General features: G+C 40.1%; 1 protein-coding gene across 3 annotated transcripts in view; it reads right to left on the bottom strand.

Moving 5' to 3' along the window:
• The window catches only part of pcdh15a (protocadherin-related 15a), a 177,496-nt gene that overhangs the window by 117,438 nt on the left and 38,728 nt on the right, over positions 1-21,330 (bottom strand). For all 3 annotated transcript variants that reach the window (XM_029520624.1, XM_029520625.1, XM_029520626.1), the window contains exon 3: positions 4,638-4,759. In XM_029520624.1, the coding sequence (XP_029376484.1) occupies positions 4,638-4,728 (91 nt within the window). In that variant the 5' untranslated portion in view covers positions 4,729-4,759. The remainder of the gene's footprint in view (positions 1-4,637; positions 4,760-21,330) is intronic.

The raw sequence follows: 21,330 nt of genomic DNA, 5'->3' as shown, positions 1-21,330 counted from the left end.
TGTAAATTTGAAGCTGACAGAGACAGCTATGTCAGGACTTCAGGATGGATGATGTTGACTGATAATGTGACAGCACAGGAGAAACAACTTAAATGCAATCCAGAAGCTTCCAGTTTCCATTTTTTAATGCGTAAATGGTCAGTCTCAGCCAATGTAGTACAGGGAACAGACACCACAATGACATTCATCATTAAAATAGCAACACATTTATGTATGATGAAGTTAATTCTTGTGAGGGAACTTGACTCCTTTACACACTAGAGAAGCAATGCTGTACGCAATTGCAAATAGAAGCCAGGCATCTGAATCTGACAATAATTTGTATTCTTTATGGTGAAGGGATTGCCGCAGCTTTGACTGCTCATGCCATTGCACTTCCCCAAGACAACACTTCTGACACACTTACAAACCAATAAGGATTATAGGCAGCAACTCAAGAATTCAAACACAACTCCAACCATAGCAATATTTTGAAATCTGAGAGTCAATTTTCTTTTTTGCGGTACATCTTGCAGCACCAACACTTTTAGATATAGACTTTCAGGCATTCCTTTAGTTAAGGAAAAAGCAGCTAAATCAATATGGAGACAGAGCTGTGTGCTTCTTCTTGCAGTATGACTACGTTTGGCACAGGACTGCAATCACCGACTCCCCTTCGGCCTCTCTCCCCATCTTCCCTGCTCTCTTTACAAATTGTTAGCAATGTGGCTCTCTTGGTGGGGCATCTGTAATTGTGTGTATGTTTTTATTTTAAAGGGTCACAGGACAGAATTCATTGTTATGAAACAAGAAAGAAGAAACAGGCTGTGAAGAAAGGAAAAAAAAAATGGGGTGGGGTGAAACGAAAAATGCAGCAGTGTAGCAGTGATGAAGAAATTGGTGAAAATGAATTCCTGCAGCATCTTGTAAATCATTAGTGGCTGATAGTAGAAGAAACGAGAGGGGGGAGGATTACTTTAATGATGTGTAATCCCTTTGCAGAGGCTCCCCTTCTGCTCTTCTACAGACTGCCCCCCTCATTACTGCCCATCTCCTCTCTCGGTGGGGTTAACTACACAGGCAGAGGAAGCCATAGGTTGCAATCACACTGCAGGTGAACAGTTCAGGGTGCTCACATACTGAGCTCCAGGTTGGGCTTCCAGCTATCCCAGGGACCAGCCTTAGCAATAGTGGACCCCTCTCTTCTCATGCTCCCACAGCCTGATTACAGCCTACTGGGGAGCAGATTAAAAAGCCCCTCCTGCTGTCCCTGCATTAACCGCCCCCAACACACTACACAGGCTTTGACTGTAGCCAGTCTGAACATCTGACCCCTAATCAGACAATCCCAAAAATAGGCAAACAATTGTGGGTCAGAATGGATGTGCAGAGAGAGAGAGAGGAATACTAGGAGACTATAAGGTAGGCTGAGGTCATATAGCAGTCATGTGCACAGGCATATTAACTAATCCACACATATACCCCTCCCCACATACACATAAAAACTGATTTGTACACAGCTGAGCACTTTTGCATGTTTTTCTTGTTTGTTTGTTCTTTTTGTTTTTTTGTGCACACATCCATTTGTCTGATGTGTTTGATTTGGAGGTAAAGACGGCGTTCAGGTTGACATTTGACCTTTCGTTACGATATGTTTAACAGCAGGGTCTCAAATCACACCAGGATTGATGAACGCTCATGAGGTGCTCTGCGGGATATACATGCACATGTCATCAGTGAGATGATTTGAAATAAGACAGAGACATATCACGAAAACATGAAAGGATGGCAAATGGAAGACGGGGTTGTTGTTGAAAAATGACAGCAGCAAAGGTGTTGAGGGGAGATATCAGGGGATATCATACACAGCAAATTTGTGGGAGGAGAAATTGAAGTTGGAATAAGAAAAAAGAAGGAAACAATTTTCTTATTGGCAACACAAAGGTTATTGCTTTGCCACACAAAGAGATTCTTCACACGAGAGTTGTGTTTTTCATGGTACATGAATTATTAGTCAGTCACTGCAAGCAGATAAACAAGAGTATTCAAAAACGTTGTTTAACATGCATCATATTGCCAGAGCTACATTAACAAATTCTTTAATGAGGAAGGACAAAGCCACTGAATACTTTTTCTTCAATTAAATCAATTCATAATTCCTCCCTGCTGATTAAATAAAAACTTGACTGACACTGCGGCATTCGTTTGCTGCTGTCGAAAAGTTTCTGCTAGCCATTTTCTTTGAAAGACAAATAACAAACAAGTTGACAGAGCCAAAAGCCAAGGGCTCTTTGAGGTGAGCGGAACAGGGAGATTTATGAGTGAGAAGATGAGGGATGTGGTGTTGAGGGAGGAGAAAATCCCTGCGCAAACTGAGATCATCCCTGGGTGACACTGAGTGGCAAAATGAGGCGGCAAGAGGAGCCCACATTCGCCCTCACCCTTCCAACAACAACAAGACTGAGACACCTCAACTGCACTGGAGTACTTCGGTTAGCACAACACAAAGTCAGAGTATGAGTGAGTAATGATGTGAATGTAAAAATAAGTGATTCATCCTGCTGTTCAACAGTTTCAAAGATGCGGGAAGTGTAGCACTGAAATATTTTCTCTTGTTGTTTAGATATATTCATGTGAGATAAAACACACAGATGGTGGTTATATACAGCGACACTATAGAACAACCAGCATACTGACTCTTTTTTTTCTTTTTTTTTTTAAGAACATTACTTGTGGGCAGTACATAAATGCAGTGTTCCTACACTGCAAGAATATTGCCAAGGAGGATAATGTAAGAATCCACAGAAAAACACAGCTGAAAAAGCTAATTAGTAGAATATTAACATCATTTTACAAGAGCAGTGGGTTTAACACTGAGTAAGATGAAAGAAGACAGCGCATTTTACAGTTTCTGGAAACGTGTGGGAGGTCAGCTCTGCAATACAGAGCCTGGCATCTTTTAACTGGCAGCTTACTGTTTGAAAAGGGAAGCAAAAGGTCTTGTAATTAACTGATCTATAAAATGATACATTTTACCATAAGAACATCTATGTTTTACATGAACAGTCTGGGGTCTCTGTACACCCTGAGAGCTGGAAAACACTGACACATTAGTAACATCAGCACACATGGGCTCAAACTATCACAGGTTTGTTGAAGCAGAGATTAATTCCACCTTAAGGTTAGTGTACCTAATTAACATGGACAACTTGTCCTGCATGTCCACCAGCACCATATGAAGCTCCGATAAACAGGCACTTAAAATGAATAATATCTTTGTGTGCTCAAGCTCCTGCGAGTTGTAAAAGAAATTACTCACAGACACGAACTCCACAGGGCTATTCTTGAGTTCCACAGCTGTTATGTTCTGGGTCAATAGTTTTCTCACTCTCACAAACACAAAACACAACACACAACACACACACAACACTACTATATAATATTAATGTGGTCAGAGCCTCTGAGGGGAAACTCCTTCAGAGAGGAAATGACAAAGAATCATTCACCTTCAAAGGGTGAGTCACAAAGCAAGTATTTTCCCTACGAATGAGCTTTCATACAAAGCCACAGAACAAGTCTCTTAAAATAGCATCTTGATCCAAATGACAGTAAGTAGACATTATACTCCTATCAAAAATGTTTCTTACTTTAGTGAGTTTGTCAAGCGAGGCTCGGAGGCGGGAAACGAGAGAAGGAAATAGGGTTAGGATAAAGGGAAGCCTCTGAAAATGACAGCATCTTAAAATTGACCTGAATCATGTTTAATATTGCCACACAGAGGGATTAATGCATGTCTCTGTGCATGTGCAGCTTCCCCTTAGCACTTCCTTCAAAGACCTGCCAATCTTTTAACTCCCTTAACTCACATCTGCGCCAAAGTCAGTGGGTTGAGAATATGAATGGTAAGATTCTGTAATGTGGGAACTTAAACATGAAACTACAAGGAGAATCCTCTTAGCACAATCAGTGAACTGTGTAGGAAAAGCCTGGATTTACACCCTCTCTTTAAATAATGTCTTTAAAAAAAAAAAGAACTATGTAAATTAGAAGGAGAGGGTAGTGAGACTATAGAGAAAGCAAAGTTATTCTCACAATATGCAGAAGCTCAACAAAGAGCAGTGTCTCTATGCTCCTTTTCATTTTCAATTAGATTACATTTAAATAGAGGTTCTATGAGCTGACCTGGAGAAAATGTTTTCTCTAGAAAACAATAACATTACAGCTCCAGCTGTTTGTTAGCAATAATATAGAAATATTTATATGACCTAGCAGAGAGCCTGGCTCATAATGTTGAAGAGGTGGAAATGCTTTTTACAGATCATATACACATATGAAATGTGTCCAGCGGAAAAATCCAAAATACATAATCATACTTAGGAAAGACCATTGAACTAGAAAATACTTTCAAAACAAGTTTTACCTCTGGCCTGTTTAGTTTGTAAAATTGCTCAAATGGTTCACACCTCAGTCTGGGACATAATTTATTAGGAACAACAGTGTTATGTCGTTGTTGTACAAAGGTTTTTTTTTTTTCACTAAGCTGGTCCTCTGACAGAGGAAAGAAACATTGCCTTGTCCGCGTTACAAGTTTCCTCTTGGCACAGTAAATGGAGAAGGGGAAGCCTGAGGGTATCCACTGCAGTGCTGGCTGCTCATACCTTCTGTGTCCTGGCCCCAGCTGTGGGTTAACAATGAGAGGACTGCCATCCCTGTCCCCAGCCATCTGACGAGCCACCACCCCCGTTGCATCTTCTGTCAAGTCTTATTGCTGCCTGCCCACCTGGACAAAAAAAAAAAAAAAAAAAGGGAGACAATTTTTCATTTCTGTCTTTTCGTGATTTTTCACTTCAACTGTGACCAGCATGTGCACACAGACACATGTAGGGTAGTGTAGTAACATGTATATCATCGTGTCAATATCCTTGAACCGCGCATTAATGTAGAATTCCCACACTTCTGGATTACTTAAAAAAAAAAAAATGCAAAGCAGCAATGCTTTGATTCACAGCCACCAGTTAATTTACATCAAAGGCTAAACGCTCTTTCTTTTGTATCCCTTTGTGAACGCTTTGTATTAAACTTGTAGAAAGACAAGAGTTGACGCTGTGCTTTATTCAACAGAAATTGCCAGAACAAATCTGATCCATTTTAGATAAACTCTCTCTCTTTCTCAGGAAGATTTAGAGCAACTGTGAGTAATTGTTCCCTTTCCTAACAATGTGTCAATGTTTGATGTCAACATATGCATTGCCTAGTAAGTTGGACTGAGCCCAGAATGAAGACACTTTAGTGGATATTTTAGTGGAGAAAAAATTTCACATAAACATGCTTTAACATGCTCCGAATAAAAGATAGTGTAAGTGTTTAGGCAGCTCCGTACCAGCTACTAACAACTAACTACCCATTAGTTCTGCAAATATCAAGTTTTTAAGGGAATTCAAGCTTTGTTGTATAATTCTGTCAACAAGCCAAACTGCAGGCAACGATCTCCCCATCCTGTTATAGTGATAAATAACTGCCTGGAGTGTTTCATGGCAAAATAGTGTGATGTCACCATGAAGTTTTCCTTTGACCAGTTGGATACAATTTGCTTCACATCATAATTTTTCAACAGTAGAAAGTTGTTTTAAATTGTGGATTCGATGAATGAATTTGTGAGTTACGGCTTATATGCAATATCAGATGCTAATGTGTCCATCTCTACTGGGGATGGGTTTTGACACACAAATACGAAAACAGAACTCAGGTGGAATCAAAAGAGATGACTTTATGCAGACATTTGAACAACATCACAAAAATCACAATTTGCCAGCCGGCAACGGCATATGCTGCTTCAGCTCGATGTATCACAACGGTGCCTGAACCAAGCTGACAGGATTTACAGTAAATACATCTCTGGAGGAAATTACAAGTACAGCAGCATGTAGCAAGTCTAGGGTGCCTCCCTTGTCATGCATCGTGCGCGCACACACACACACACACAACTACATCCAGGACACACCCTCCAGTCTGAGCCACAGCAAGGCAAGGTGTCACTACGAGAAATAAGAGGTGCTTTTTTGCTTCTGTCTATCTGAGCTATTTGATGTCACACCTTCTTCACAGGGCTTATTCTTGGAGCAGGCAATAAGCTGTGAAATCAGCTTTCATGGCATATGCTAAGGGGATGGGGGGAAACTCTCAGAGACATCAACACTATCATATCAAAGCATGTTTGACATGAAATCTCAAACTCACACTAACGTCGCCTGTTCATTTTGCAGGAGCGACTTCTCTCTCTTTCTTTGCCTCTCTCGCTCTCTCTCTTTTCCTTTGCACACCTTTCACTGTTTGGATTTAGCTAATTGCCTTCTTCCAAATCTGTGCAGACGCTGAACCCAGCGTACCCAAACGACAGACATCTTGCATGTACACTCTGCGGACAGCAGAAGACAGCTGTGTTCCCCCCACTCACAGTGCAACAACAAGAGTGATTTCACACTGGTTTCCTATTCTCTCACTGCCTTCTCATCTGTCTGGCTCCCAGTGGTGTTCCCTTTTGAAGCAGATTTGATTTCCCACATTCGTACATCTATCTTTCTTAAGGGGGCTGAGTAAGATTGCTTTGATCCCTTTCACATGAGAAAACCCAGACCTGCACAACCAGCTACCCCAAAGAGACAAGTCATTTCTCTCCACAGCTTCCTCCAAATCTCCTTTTGGTTGATATGGGAACGCTGTATCTAATTTACATATGCTAAAAACAATGTTCGTTCAAAATTAACAAAACAGGGAAACTGGAGAGATTGCTGACCAAGTGTTGAAAGAAAAATGGCTCCAATACTTCCCGAAGCAGTCCTTTCATGGAGGCCTGTTCCGTCACATCACGGACAGATATCAGCTGACTTTCAGCAATAATACAATGAAACCCTCCGATGAAAGTCAGTTCAGTGCAGCTTTATTCTAAAGTATCACATGTACCCACATTCCAAACACAAGTCCTTCAAACTAACTTGTGCCAAATGAAAATACCTATACTGTATGTCCAAACAGTATCTCTGCTATCCAATATCTTTGGCAGCGCATCAGAAAAGGTATTTATGACAGAAGGGGTGGACAGGAAAAGGAAGGCAGTGTTAAGGTAGGATGGGAAGAGTGAATGAAGCAATCACAGTTATAGATTGCACTTCGAGTGAAGATGCAGTTCTTTATCCCCTAAAGCACAGGCTTTGTACAAAAAAAAAAAAGTGGCTTGGCTTGTCTCGCTTTATTCCGTTTTCTGTGTTTCTTCAATCACTTCTCATCTAACATGGAGGTTTATTTTCCACCCCTTCTTGTTCATGTGCTCTGTTGGTTAACAGACTGTCAGAGATCTCTCCATAAAAAGAAGAAAAAGAAGAAAAAAAAAAAAAAAAAAAAAGCTTTTCAAAGCCAAACATGTCACCAAAAACAGAATCCATTTATAATTTACCGCTGCAGTGCAAATGAATAAAAATACTTTTCAGGTTATTCAGGCTTAAAATCAAAGTTCAGTCACTACTTATTACTTCTTACCTTGCTTTACTGGTACTTACTCTACAGGTTAATAGTAGAATGTCCTTTTCCCTTTATGTTTCATTATATAATATATCACAAGGCTAGATAATCATTATTATTTATATACTATAATTCAGTAGATTTTGTTCTCAAGACCTTCTCTGAAGGCCATGGATTTGTTCCTGCCAAAACCAAAAATGGGAAAAATTTTAAACACATGGTAATAAGTGGAGGTGAAAAGTGACAAAAGAATTACAAATCCATTGTTAATCTACTGTATAATTGTTATTATTTGCCAGCAGCAGATTTAACAAACAGAAGTAGAATCATTTAATGTTCAATTTCTCAGTCCACCACCCAGAAGTGAGCTTGGCAGAAAATTCCTAATGTATTTCCTTCTTTTTTTTTCTTTTTTTTTTTGTCATTTTGGTCTGAGAACATTCCCAGTTCATAAGGTGGTGAGTCAGTAGCCCACTGAATGGAGGAGCTGCCAGTCCCTGCGGCACCTTTGCTTTCATGACAATTTTCCTGCTAACGAAAGTGAAAAGGCCAGTTCTACCTCATGAAAAGGAATTACCTGTGTGAAAAATTATTATATTTATGGGCCCAAAATTCCAAATTTTGTTTTTCTTGACTATGAATTTTATGAAGGTGATATCATGTTATTTTTGATTTTGGACAGCTTTTGAATTCATATTGACAAAACAATTACCTGTAATTCAGTTTGTGCTGAAACATAAACCAATAAATTGCGTGAGCGGTTCAAGGTAAAAACTAACAGAGTCCGTATGGGACCTCGTCAGAAATCAGCAACAGCATCTTATTCGCCGGCGAAGACTACATCAGCATAGGCTTTCTTTCTTTCCCGATGAATTGTTTGTCCAAAAATGCATCTCAGCTCCAGATAACAGCTGAAATCACACAGAAAATGTGAGTGTGATGATGGCTGCTCAAGCAGCACCTCGCTATTATTTTCCAGTTGTTAAGTGAAGGTGTGGATGCCGCTCCGTCTGTATAGCTGACAGTGAAGGAGCCTTGAGCGGGTCACCAATGTCTGTTAAATACGTAGCGGCGCACTCGTCCAGTCAAGCGGAGCAAAATGGACTAGAGGAAAAAAAAAAAAAAAGGAATGAGATTCACTGACATAATCTCACTGATGTTCAACACTCCAGCAATCTCTGATTGTTCCATAATTCTCTACGGTCTGAATATGAGAGCTGGGCTGAGTGGTTAAAACTGCTGTATTAACAAGCATTCTGGGATTGATCTGGATGGAGCAAGAACTGGAGCATCAGAAAAATAACCCGATGAGGTCACATCATCACAACGTGAACCCGATGATCTGATAACAGCACGCATTTACCACCAATTATTAGAAACCAAAAACCTTGAATCAAAATCAGTCCAGATTTGTCCACATATAGTTGTGTCATTGGCAGACTCCTGTTTTAAGTGAATATTGCCAAAAATCATCTTTAATTCCACATTTTCTTTGCTTTGCTTTCTAGTTTTGTAGTTTGATTCTTTGAAACATCAAGTTTAAGAGGTGAACTCTTCCAAACATATTAAATTTGAGATCCAAACTGATCCCACAATGAGTCAAATAAAAGCTGTGGAAGATGGTGACACCAACATCCTGAGGCTCATTTGCCAACTGGAGAAGATGATCATTTCTCAAAGGTGTGACGTCCTCATCAGTCTCACAAATTTATCAACCTCCTCCTTTAAATGCAGGTAATGAAAATTCTGATTCATCAGTGTAACACAATGACCAGATTACACCTTGAGTGGTGCCTCCCCATCTCCATTTACTCTACCGAGTCATGTCATCCAATTTATCAAGAAACCAAATTTAAAACGATGCACGATAAATTATACACAGATCTTATTCATTAAAACTGGGGGATGCCGGGAGCACATGGGTTCATAAATTGCATATCAGCAAATGCTATTTTACACAGTGACACATAAGAGCTCAAATGAACTGCCACACAAGCAACATTGTTTTCATCACCGTATTTACATCCTTATTACCACCTAATTTGAATTACAACAGCAACATGTTGTCCTTTATTCACATTTTAAAAAACTACAGGCAACATTCTCAGTCATCAAACAGGAACACAAAGATCTTGATAACCAACGCACATGAATATAAGGCCGTGGCGTGAAGGGAAGAAAGCAGCCAAGGCCGGCAAGCAGATAGGTTTTTGGATGATTTCATAAGATTTAGAAGCATTTGATCCGCTCAGCGCTCCATCCATTAAAGAACACCGATGCTTCCTGCGAGTTTACATCATCTTGTTGAGGAAATTTTCACGGAAAAATATGTCCTGTTAACATGCTTGTCAGCCCTGCTGGCATTCAGAAGGGGATTCTCAGTGTGCACCATCTTTACCCAATGTCATCCCATGTTTCACTCACATATTTCATCCATTACCAAATACATTTGGGTATCCTCGGGCAAACAGTAACTCAACATGTTTCAATTCTCATCTTTCCAGACTGGCTGAGTTGGCACGCCGCCACGGCAGAGATGAGCTGCATAATTCCGTACGCTATGAAAAGAAGAATTTCCTTTTTCTCCCTGCAAAGTATGTCCGCATAACATGCCGCGTGTTGTTGGATTCACAGCTTATTATTTACTTATTTTTTTTAAGCTTTGCCTAGCTTTTTAATGCACTGTAAGGAATGGCAGCGTTGTCCATCCTGAAACATGTTCACTTTTAACCACACATACAGAATAACAGCTATGCAACCTTCACGCTTCGTAGTTACAGATAAAACATTATAATGATGAGAGGGAAATGTGCCAACAGATAAGGTCACTACAGTGCTATCCCCCAAAACTTTATTATTCTTCAAACCACTCTGGCCTTCCTGAAAGTCATGGGTTCGATTCCCGGCCGAACATGTCTGGTTAATTGGTGACTCTAAATATTGTCTGTAGAGTGAGTGATGGACTTGGCTACGCATGGAAAAGCAGACCCCTCCAGAGACTAGAGACTAGACCCCCATTGACCCCCCCCCACTAGAGACTAGAGGGGAGGACAGACCCCTTCAAGGGACTAGACTGGACATTCCCCCCAGAGCCTACACCAACAGGTCACAGTGGAGCAATGACATTTTTTTAATGAAATTAAACGCACCCACACTAAATTCTTCAGCTCAGTCATTTATTTTGCACTTCATGGACACACCCTAATAATGGAAAACAAACGAATCAATGCATATGGTACAGCTTTCAAGCTCAAGTCGATAGATCTGGCGAAACGGCATATTTCCTGCCATATGCCATTTCCTCTCACAGTTCCGACACCTGCGGCTTATAAACAAGTGCGGCCTATACATGTACAAAACAATTTTCTCCTTAAATTTAGCGGGTGCGGCTTATATTCAGGTGCGCTCTACGCGCTGGAAATTTCGGTAATATTTTGACGAAGCTACTTTTACTTGTTTTGGAGTAATATTTGACAAGGAGTATCTGTACTTTTCTGTACTCAAGTAGTGAAGTTGTGTACCCTGTTCACCTCTGCCAAGTAGGTCACTGTGTGTGGCACAGTCTGTCAATCATATGGTAGCCACGCCTCTCACGCCTGGCTTGCTTTATGGTTCATTTTCCTCTAAATGGGACGATCGTGTGAGGAAATGAACATCATGTATTGGAGAATAGTGACCTGGACCTAGAGAATTAGATCATGAACTCATTAGGAAAATGTTTACTAAGGCTATAAATCAAGTAAGAATGCAAGCTTGTAGACCTCAATGCAATCCTGCCTCTTTTTGCATCCAGTCTGGCTGCTCGCTGATGGTCATTAGCGAAAATGCATCTTTGTTGAATGGTGATGAAAATGGCAAGTGATGTTCTTGTCCCATGTGCACCATGTGGCACTACTCTGTACTCAGTTGTTTGTACCAGCCTGAAAATCTAGTGCCTCATATACTCATCACGGTAACACCACCTCTGCTGCTCAATGCTCAGTGGCATGCAACTTATCTCTCGCAGCAACGTCACACAAAGACACACACCTGCTTGCACACTTAATACAACAAGCAAATGCAAAGTCAGTTTGGCCAAGGTGCACTAGACAGGTGCAGAGGCTTTTCACTGTCAGATGGAATCTGTGGTAGCTTTAATGATGGGGGCGATTAGCCCCAGCTGAGAGGCAGGCCAGCACATGGCTCACACCCAGCTACAAGATAGCATTCACACCACACAGAAACATCCAGGCAAGCAGCTGGCACTAAAACCTTATCATTCTCCTCTCCTCTGTGTTTATCTATAAAACCCACTTACACAAGTTCAGACACCAGGGCAATTCATTAACTGATCACAGAGAGGAGGAGGCACTGAAAGGACACACGCTCCCCAGTAATTTCAGCTGTACCGGGCAACCAACAGGAACTAATTGATAAAACTGGACTTGATATCAGTAAACTAAACACTTAAGGTTGCTAATCCTGCTGATCAGTCATGCAAGATTTGAAGGGATGATTTATAAAAAAAAAAAAAAAAAAAAAAAAAAGTGACTCAGTTGAGTAGAGCCCTCACTTGCTGCCATTTAGGAAACTGCCTTTTAATTTGCTGTTAAAGTCAAAGTGAAATGAAAAATTTGCTTTTGCGTGTCATTAGCTTTCTTTAATTTTCCCTACCATGACGGACACCTATTTGCGGTTGACGATAAACTCTAGTTATGCATTTTTCTCTCGGTTGTACTTCATGTGAAACTGTGTGGCTCAATTGGTTAAAGCCAAAAAGGAAATAATTTGAGTCAGGGATGTCTTTTGCAAAAAATTACATTGGTTACTGTACACAACTCTCTCATTAACAGAGCTCAAGTATGTTCAAGCTACTGAGCTATCACTGCCTGTATTACAACCTAAAAAGACAAATTAAAGCAAGAGGATGCTCCTAGAACACTTTTTTACTAACAATTTTAATTTGACCTTATTGCAAACAGAAACATAATTAGAAGGACTAGAGCTAGGAGACAAATCGGCATAACAAGGTATCATGGTATTGTCGCTATTTATAAAATTAGACATCCATTTATTCATCTTTTACCACTTATCCATTTCCTGGTCGCAGGGGCTGCTGGAGCCAATCCCAGTTCACACTGTGTGAAGGCGGGGTACACCCTGGACAGGTCACCAGCCCATCACAAGGCCAACAAACACACACACAGACAGAGACCAACAACCACTCACTACAGACAATTTAGAGTCACAAATTAATTTGAACACCATCTTTGGGCAGTGGGAGGAAACCGGCATACCCCGAAGGAAACCCACGCAGACAGAGGGAGAACATGCAAACTCCACACAGAAAGGCCCCAGGCCGGGAACCGAACCAGCGACCTATCGTGAAATGTCTTGTCACACTGCATCACAAACTCATCTGTAAACAATTCAAGCATTCAATTAAAATGTAAAGTTTTTTTGTTTTGTTTTTTTTTTATCTGGAAAGCTCATTACATTATTATAAAATTTTATACACCCGCTGATGTTCAGTCACGAACACTGCAGGTGCTTCCCCCTGCAGGGTGATGTAACGACTATTATGAGTGATTCCTAAGTGAGTGCTTATTTTGTGTGCAGCTCTAGGAAAAGAAAGAAGTCCTCAGCACAAGCAGTGATCTCAATGTGCACTTGACACAGAAATGAAAAGCCATTATGCATTTAATGTTCATTCGCTTTCCCTAATTATATAATTTTTTTTTTTCACCCCACCTGTGTCACAAAGTACATTTTATCATTTTCTCTGTGAAGAATCTTGCTAAGTAGATGCTAAGCACAGTTTTCAAGGTTCAGGGTATTTAGCTCGGATATTTCTGTTGATAAGATTGAGTGTAATGGGAAAATGCATGAACACCATTATGTGTTCTTTGCAGAGTTCCTACCTGCAAATGAAAGATTTAATGTGGGCTTTGAGTGCTCTCATGATTATTGTGATGGGCCAGGATCGGTTGAACACGGCGTACTGTGCATCTGTTTATGCAATTTACTTTCACAGGAAAAGACTTGTTCTATTTAGAAAAGACAGGGGAAGAGGAAATGAGGGCCCCCCTGTTTATCATGACTGTTTCACAGCACAACATATTTGGAAGCATCCCATGTGTTCAAATATGGAATAGACATGATAAACACTAAAGACCTCATTTCCTCTTCCTGTTTTGCCCTCTCGGAACAAGTTTACATTCATTTATTAAAGTGTATTACAATTATGGCATGATTTAGACGTTACCAACATGAAGGCGCAGTGTTGAACTGTAGGTCTTTTTAAAATGATCAGAGCGCAGCATGCAATCACTCTCCACTTATAATGCAGGAAAACAAAGTTAGATTGCTTAAAATTGGAGCATTTCTGTTCAGACATATGACCAGAACAACAACTGAAAGAAGTATCTTAGCAATATTCAAACTGATCAGCTGACTAAAAAAAAAAAAACTGAAATATGCCAAAAATGACCACATCATGTTCTGTATACCCGTTTATAAGCACAATTAACTAGGTGACCAATACTGTACACTGATCCTACAGCAACTTCACAGTGAAAGCCTCTTACCGGCTTACTATTGGAAAGTATGATAAAGTGAAGGAGCACAAAGTGTGCATAGCAACGTAGGCGTGAAAATAACCTCTAAACCTCCAAATAGTTTCAGTTAGAACAGAGAGAGATGTTTTCTGTTGTCACCACCATTGCCATACACATACTGATCCAGTTTAGCACACACACAAAAAAAATATAGTGGAAATCACACCATCCTAAGTGTGCCTCTAATTACTAATGCCACAAAAAAAAAACTACTAAAAACTAAAAAAAACATTGGATAACTGCTGTCTGGCTGCAGTGGGGATGTGTGGCAATGCTATAAGAACAGTCTATAACAGTGGTGGGCTATGTCAAAGTAACACGCAGGTAAGGCTTGATAAATGTCATGCCAGTTGGGCAATGTGCAATAGTTAGTTAGTTTCATTGAGGTGAATGAAAGGTTTAAGCTACAACAGGGAAAAACCTTCAAGCATGTATTTACATCACATTCTACACATCCTGTAACATATTAAGTAAGCCGGATAACATAATGATAAGCTGGCTTGATGGATTTTTATGGTTCTGTAATGTCAGGAGAAAGTGATGGCTTTAGTAGGACATGGAGCAGCATGGAGACAAACTGAGGGTCAGCAGGAAATGGAAAGATAGCATCAATATCTTCTGTTTAAAACAAGAACAGGTGACGTGTAATGACGTGTAAATCATTCTATCATTATATATTATAGTATTTAAAAGTCAATTTCTAATTCTCAATTATCTTAGCAAAACCCCTAATATTGAGACAAGAAGTAAACCTCCAAGCTGTGCAGTGATAATGCATTCAGCTGCATCGAATGTCAACAGAGCCTGGTGGTCTGCTAAACCTCTCATTTCCTCTAATTCGGAGTGCGGGAGGCACAGATCTCCGAGGTTCTAATCCTAATGCCTTAGTCATCTCATGACCACATTCTAAATCTCTAAACCCACACTGAGCCTCATGTGGGTGCCCCAACCCCCCCCCACCCCCGTGCTGTCCGCTTAGCATCCACAATGCCCTATCCATGTCACAAGGCACCCTGCTCGACACAATGGGAACCACTTAGCTGCATGGTCTTAAACACATGCAGCTGATGCCAAAAAAAAGATCTTTGACCTTTCGAAAATATCTTACCTCGCTAGTGACTTTTACCCCCGTTAGTCACAGTGCGGCAGTGCGCAGTGCAGTCACAGGGTTGGTCTCACACCCTTTAAAAAAAAAAAAAAAAAAATCACAGAAAAACTAATCCCCAACAGAGAAAAATAAAATCCAAAAGGGAATGGTTAAGTATTAAGAAGCATGTGGTCACTTCAGTGTATTTATAATAATGGGTAGTGAATGAATGAAATAATAAACACATATAGGATTACTTTAGTACAACGGGCACAGTTAATGTTGTAAACAATTACCATTGGCACTGGATTTGGGTCTGTTTTCATGATGTTCCTATGACTATACAGACCTGAATAAAGAGATTATTGAAAATATTGAGTCTGTTCTTCCAATGTGAGGAAAAAGCCTTGATCAATTGCCATTCTTATTATTACTGCTCACGTTGGTAAATAAGTTTCACACATGCTGTCATGAACGCCACCAAGATGTAAAAGGCACCCTACATTTCCACAATTAAAAGCCTGTGGTGAGTTAGCCAACACACAATGCTTTGCACTCACCATGTGTAACTCCCTCTGTCTGCTTCAGATGTTTCAAAGAGTTCTAGGATCCTAATAGTCGATGTAAAAGACAGAGTGAACTCATTTTTTATTGAAAGTGGTTTTATGTGAGCCGACACAAGTCTGTGAGCAGCAAGGAAGTGAATATGTGACAGTAATTCTTCAAAAACGCAGTAAAAGCACAGTTAGCCACTACCTGAATCCTTAAAGCAGAAGAACATCTCTGACCTCGCACCGTGTCCTTAAAACAGTGAAGCACTAAAACATTCAAGAAGAGAAGACGACAGCGAAAGCACTACAATATCTAGTAAGCAACATATCACAGCGTGTCATTGCATCTTCAGATAGAACTTTTTTGTCTGCCCATTGAAAACAGGGGTAGATGGACTTAGATGAAGGATGGATACTTTTGGATTTGTTATGATAATGTAACAGTGTTTAAATTTTATTGAAATTTCAATTGGGGCTTAGATGAAAGTAAGAGTCTTTGGGAGTAGCTGACACTTGAACTTGATGTGCTTTTACTTTGTTCAACAAGTCCTTGGACTCCCCTCCATCAGGGAGTCCTTATCCATTACATCAGCTACATTAGTCTGGTTTCTTTGGACACCCCAGCCCCCATCTCACCCAATCTGTTACTTTTCCACCAGATTTAAAATTCAAATGTATATGCTTTTAATTATAAATGAACATGCATACTACCTATACAGTACCCATCCAAAGATTGGACACATGTTCCTATTCATTTGAATGGGGGGGGGGGGGGTATGGCCATAAAACCATGTTTCTTGCTATATGACATTATCCCACAATGGTGAATAAATGAATTGTAAAAGGGAGGGAAATGACAGACGATCACTTTTAGAAAGTTAGGCCTAGTCTCTTGTCCATACTGTAGCAGTGCACCACAGCGTTTAAAGCGTGGCTACAGGGAATTTCTGCAGTGGTGACAGCCACCACAGATGCAATGCCAGCCACCCTCCAGTCAAGAGCTCACAGCTGGAACACACCCAGTCAGACTAAAGTCACAGTAAACAAATAAGTATTTCAAATGCCCTAAATTCAACTTTCAAAATCAATGTTTTTTTTATTGCTTCTGCACAACAAATCTGATTTTGTGCTTGGTGTTTTTTCTCCCCCCTTTTTCAATAAACTTCCCATGACAAAGTAAACGAAGAACTGGTCGAAGGCCGAGACATCTCATTGTTATTCAAGAAGGTTTTGGGTAATATCACTGGAAAGAAAAAAATGAACAAATGACTTGCTCGTCATAGTATGTGATATGCGATCTTTAGTTAATCATAAAAGAGCAGGAAGTCCCACGCTTTACTGGCTTTACTGCTTGGCTTCTGTACAATACCTCAGTCTCTGTTAGCTTATTAAACATGATGTACTATCCTTGCATTCTTCACGCTGAATTCTCTTTTCTTAAAGTAAAGCTAGACTTGTATGTGCTTTGTAGTATTGCCTTTGTTCAATTGCTCACTAGGTGCAGTGGCTGATAATTATCCAGTTTTTCAGCCCTGCTTCCTGCCGCCTGTCCACCAAAATGATGCAACTTTCCTTTGTCAAAGCTTTACAACACACACAATTTACATCCAAAAATATCCCAGGTGCTCTCAAACACAATCCAGTGAATGTGTTCAGAAAATATGAACAATGCAGTATACAGATCTGGTGACAGGACACCAGCTCTGCACAACTTTGTTCAACTGGAGATGTGCTGTCTAATGTGTGTAACTTTGTTCAAAGTCAACTTTATAGATGGATTATTTTGACAGAAGTGAAGAGCGTGTCACATTATCTCGTTCAGGAGTAAGAAGATGAAAGCTGGAATATATTCAGACAGCACAGCAAAACAACAGTGTCTTGTCGCAATCATCTTAAGAAAAGTTTTACAGAGCAGTTGACCAAGAAATTAAATAGGACGCTACTCTGTCGTTGCACATGAATATCATGCTGGTTAATTGAGCGGGATAAAACAGTAAAATACAAAACAAGGGCTCCGACACTCAATTACTTTGTCAGAATTGTCAGCATTTAGATTGCAATGTTTCACTGCCAATTTCACCTTGCATTAAATCGGTGGGCCTTTTCCAACTCTCCACAAAAACATTGCTTGAAGATTTGAGCAAAGAATTCCACTAATGATACACTCAATGTATAAAGTGAATATGTAGCATTACATTTCAGGAGATGGACAAATTCAGAGTTTAGAGGAATGACAGGGGAGATGGCGACATTGTGAGACGTACTGATGAGAAAGAAAGCTCAGCCACACAGGAGATGTGTGCAAATGTCAAAATAATTGTTGTCAAAGTAGGCTGACACCATTTCCCTGTTACACAGATCAAATCTGTCAACCTCTTGCACCCACACCTGTGTCTTTGACTCATTGGCTGAGCAGCCTGTGACATTAGTTCACTACTAATGGTTGCCATTCACATGTTTCATTGCGCTACAGGTGGCACCGATGAAATAAGGAGTTTATTACCTCTGATATCTGACACTGAGCCGCTGATCTGATAACAGTGTTCTTGCTGTGTCGTACCCGCACACACACCCCCCCACAAGAGGGTAAGTCATAACACGGACTTGCATCCTACAGCATCTACTCTGTATCTGTGAAAGAATATCATTGGAAATGAAAACACCAGGAGGAAGGCGACAAAGAAAGCAAAAGCATTTCACTACTGCTCCTGTTCCCTCTTCCTGTGCACTTGAGCCCGAGTCATTTCAGGCATCACTACCCACGAGTCTCTTATCAAATAATATTGAAACGGTTACCCTGAGGTATCCATTGTGCATATGAAAAAGGCGTATTTGCTGAATGATAAGTAAGTTATGATAGTGATGCACTGTGGGGAAAATATTCTTTATCCTACGACAAAATCCCATTTTGTAACTGATTCTGTTTTTACTCCATGAAGCCTGAGATGAAAAATCTTCGACTAAGAAATGCATAGTGGATTAAGCACTAAATCTAAGGCTGCTCTACAGCACACTGACCTGTCACCATTCACATAATCCCTCCTTGACCTTATTGTCCTCCCTGCTTTTTGGTGAAATTCTGGAGTTCCACGCAATTAAACAAATCCTGATAATATGTAAATCCAAAGTTAACGCTTCTCTAAACAAGTAGAGCATGTTTCCCCTGATGCTTGTGTTTCAGTATTAATAGCTTATTTGTATTTGGAAATGTAAATACAAGCTCCTAATCCATTTTTAAAGATTTAACTAATGAGGTGAGTACCAAGGGGAAGCTGGAACATATCCAAAGACCGACAAAAGGATTTTTAAAGCATGTCTTCACTCTCAAATATTTATCAAAATGCAGACTGGATTTTTTTGTTGTTGTTCTTTTTTTTTTTCTTACATATATGGAATATAAATTTATCTATGACACTCATCACAAAGTCAATATTGAACTAATACAGAAGGTCATGGTTTAAAAATTGTTTACAAGCCTTCATTGCAGATATGCTATGAAAGAAAGTGGTGTGGTGGGACTCCCCCACTCCCCGCCAACACCACCAAAGATGTCTTGTTTTGTTAGTAGTAACTAAAGAAACAGTCAGTTCATTTGTAGTTGTAAAGGGGTGCTACATGGAGGAGTTTCTTCCCTCCCAAACTGTTGTCGACAAGTGCTAACAGCCTGTAGCAAGAGCACAAAGCAAAAACGGCCAAGTTTAATTTGGGCCTGACAGAATTAAAAACACTTAGTGACAGATGATAAGGTATAACACACAAAGAGACAGTAAACAATGGGCTCAAATGAGAAGTTAAAGCTGGCGCTTTCTGCACTGCTTTGCTTAGTGAGCCTGTGCATGTTCTCAGAGGGATTTTCTCCCCTTGTTTTTACTCTTACATTTCATCTCTCTCAGCGGACACTTCGACCAGATCATGTGGGCGCATTGAATTGTCTCCACTTCAAATTAACAGCCCCCGACATAGTCATGTAAATATGACTGCAAAAACCTTAATAATAGAAACTCCAGAACATAATTTTTGTCTTCGAATTGAATACCAAATAACAACAGCATCAAATATCAATCTTGTCATTTACCTGGCAGTGGCTTACATTGCAATTTAAGGTAAGACAATGGCATACTTTTAACTCCCAGGATTGCTTTCTGTCTTAATTGCTCAAGAACTAGAAAATGATGGAGTCTTATTTGTTACAGCAGCAGAACGCTGCTTGTGGGAAGCACTGATGCAACAGACGGATTAGTCAGTTAGGAGAGTGTTGCAGGCTTTGTTAATTACCGCTCTATCAGACACATTCACACAGACACACACAAACACATGGCTGTTGTGAGTGCATGTAACAAAGATTTGAGGACTGAATAAATGTGCACTGCTCATCCAAAGCGCTGGTAGCATGAGGTGGCTTGAGCTGCGTCACTGGTGACTGACGAGCATTGTATTTCAATACTGAAAGATGATGCTGAGGTGGAATATAACGGGAAGCCATCCAGTTCCCCAACAAGCTCCTCCACTTGAGTTGTGAGATGATTAGTTTTACTTTGACCTCCACCTGTATGTGCCACATCGGGCAGGCTTTCTTCGCCAGCCTTGTGTGAACATTACCATTCCATCTAAGGATAATTCACCATTCCCTAATTTATCCCTTCTGGTTCACTTTTTTATGGCCTTTTTTAGTTTCCCATATTAATACTTAAAGAGAGAATGCCTTAAGCTGCCCATCTTCCAGCTTGAATGTAAAAATGTTATATACCTTTTTCAAGTCTTCAAGCTCATACCAGTGGTAAAGACCTGCCATCAATCAAGCTGCAACTCCAAAGTTACAGTGCAGGGGAAGCTTAGTAGTGCTCCACATGGCCTGAAGAAAATTCATGATCTTAATGCTAATTCCAACTCGACTAATAGTTGTCTCAGTGGCCATTTTGAAACTGACTGTGGAAATCCACTAAAAAGTTTTAAAATGTCCTCTCAAAAATTACAAATTTTTATGGTGGCATCTAAAATGGCTGGGTTTCTATCAGCTTGTTAGACAATGCACTTTTTAATTTCCCAATGAAGTGCATTTTCGTGAAATTCAACTTGGAGCCCTTTTTATTGGTAAACTGTGAAATTACAGTCTCTTCGGCCCATAAGGGCAGTTAAATACCAGACTAGCCAAGGTATTATATGTCATAACACTGATGCAAAACAGTTTGACATCAATATATTTTGCAAGGTTTTCACAGAGGTGCTTCTAAAAACCAAGGTACAGAAACAAGGTACAAAAACATAAAAACACCACAACACATGATCCCACAACCTGAAGTTGACTAACATCCAGGAACATGTGTCTAATTACACACTATCAACGTAGCACGGTGCGTTAATTACTAATGAGGTGTGTTGGTAGCCTGTAAATTTTGCTGAAAATGCCAAAGCATCAATTTATCTGCAGTTTTCCAACATACTTTCATTTCTTCCTTTTTTTTTTTTGTTTTTTTTATTTTTTACTCTACAGTGGCCCTGACAGCTTAAACAGCCATTTAAAAAAAAAGGACTGCAGTAATATCAATGTAGTTGGCATAGAAAAATCTCAACTAAGGTACACTTATTAGCTGCCTTGGGGGGG

Source organism: Echeneis naucrates, chromosome 15 (genome assembly GCF_900963305.1).
Source record: "Echeneis naucrates chromosome 15, fEcheNa1.1, whole genome shotgun sequence".
Taxonomy (NCBI): domain Eukaryota; kingdom Metazoa; phylum Chordata; class Actinopteri; order Carangiformes; family Echeneidae; genus Echeneis; species Echeneis naucrates.
The sequence above is the reverse complement of the archived record's forward strand: the minus strand, read 5'-3'. Positions and strand labels throughout refer to the sequence as shown.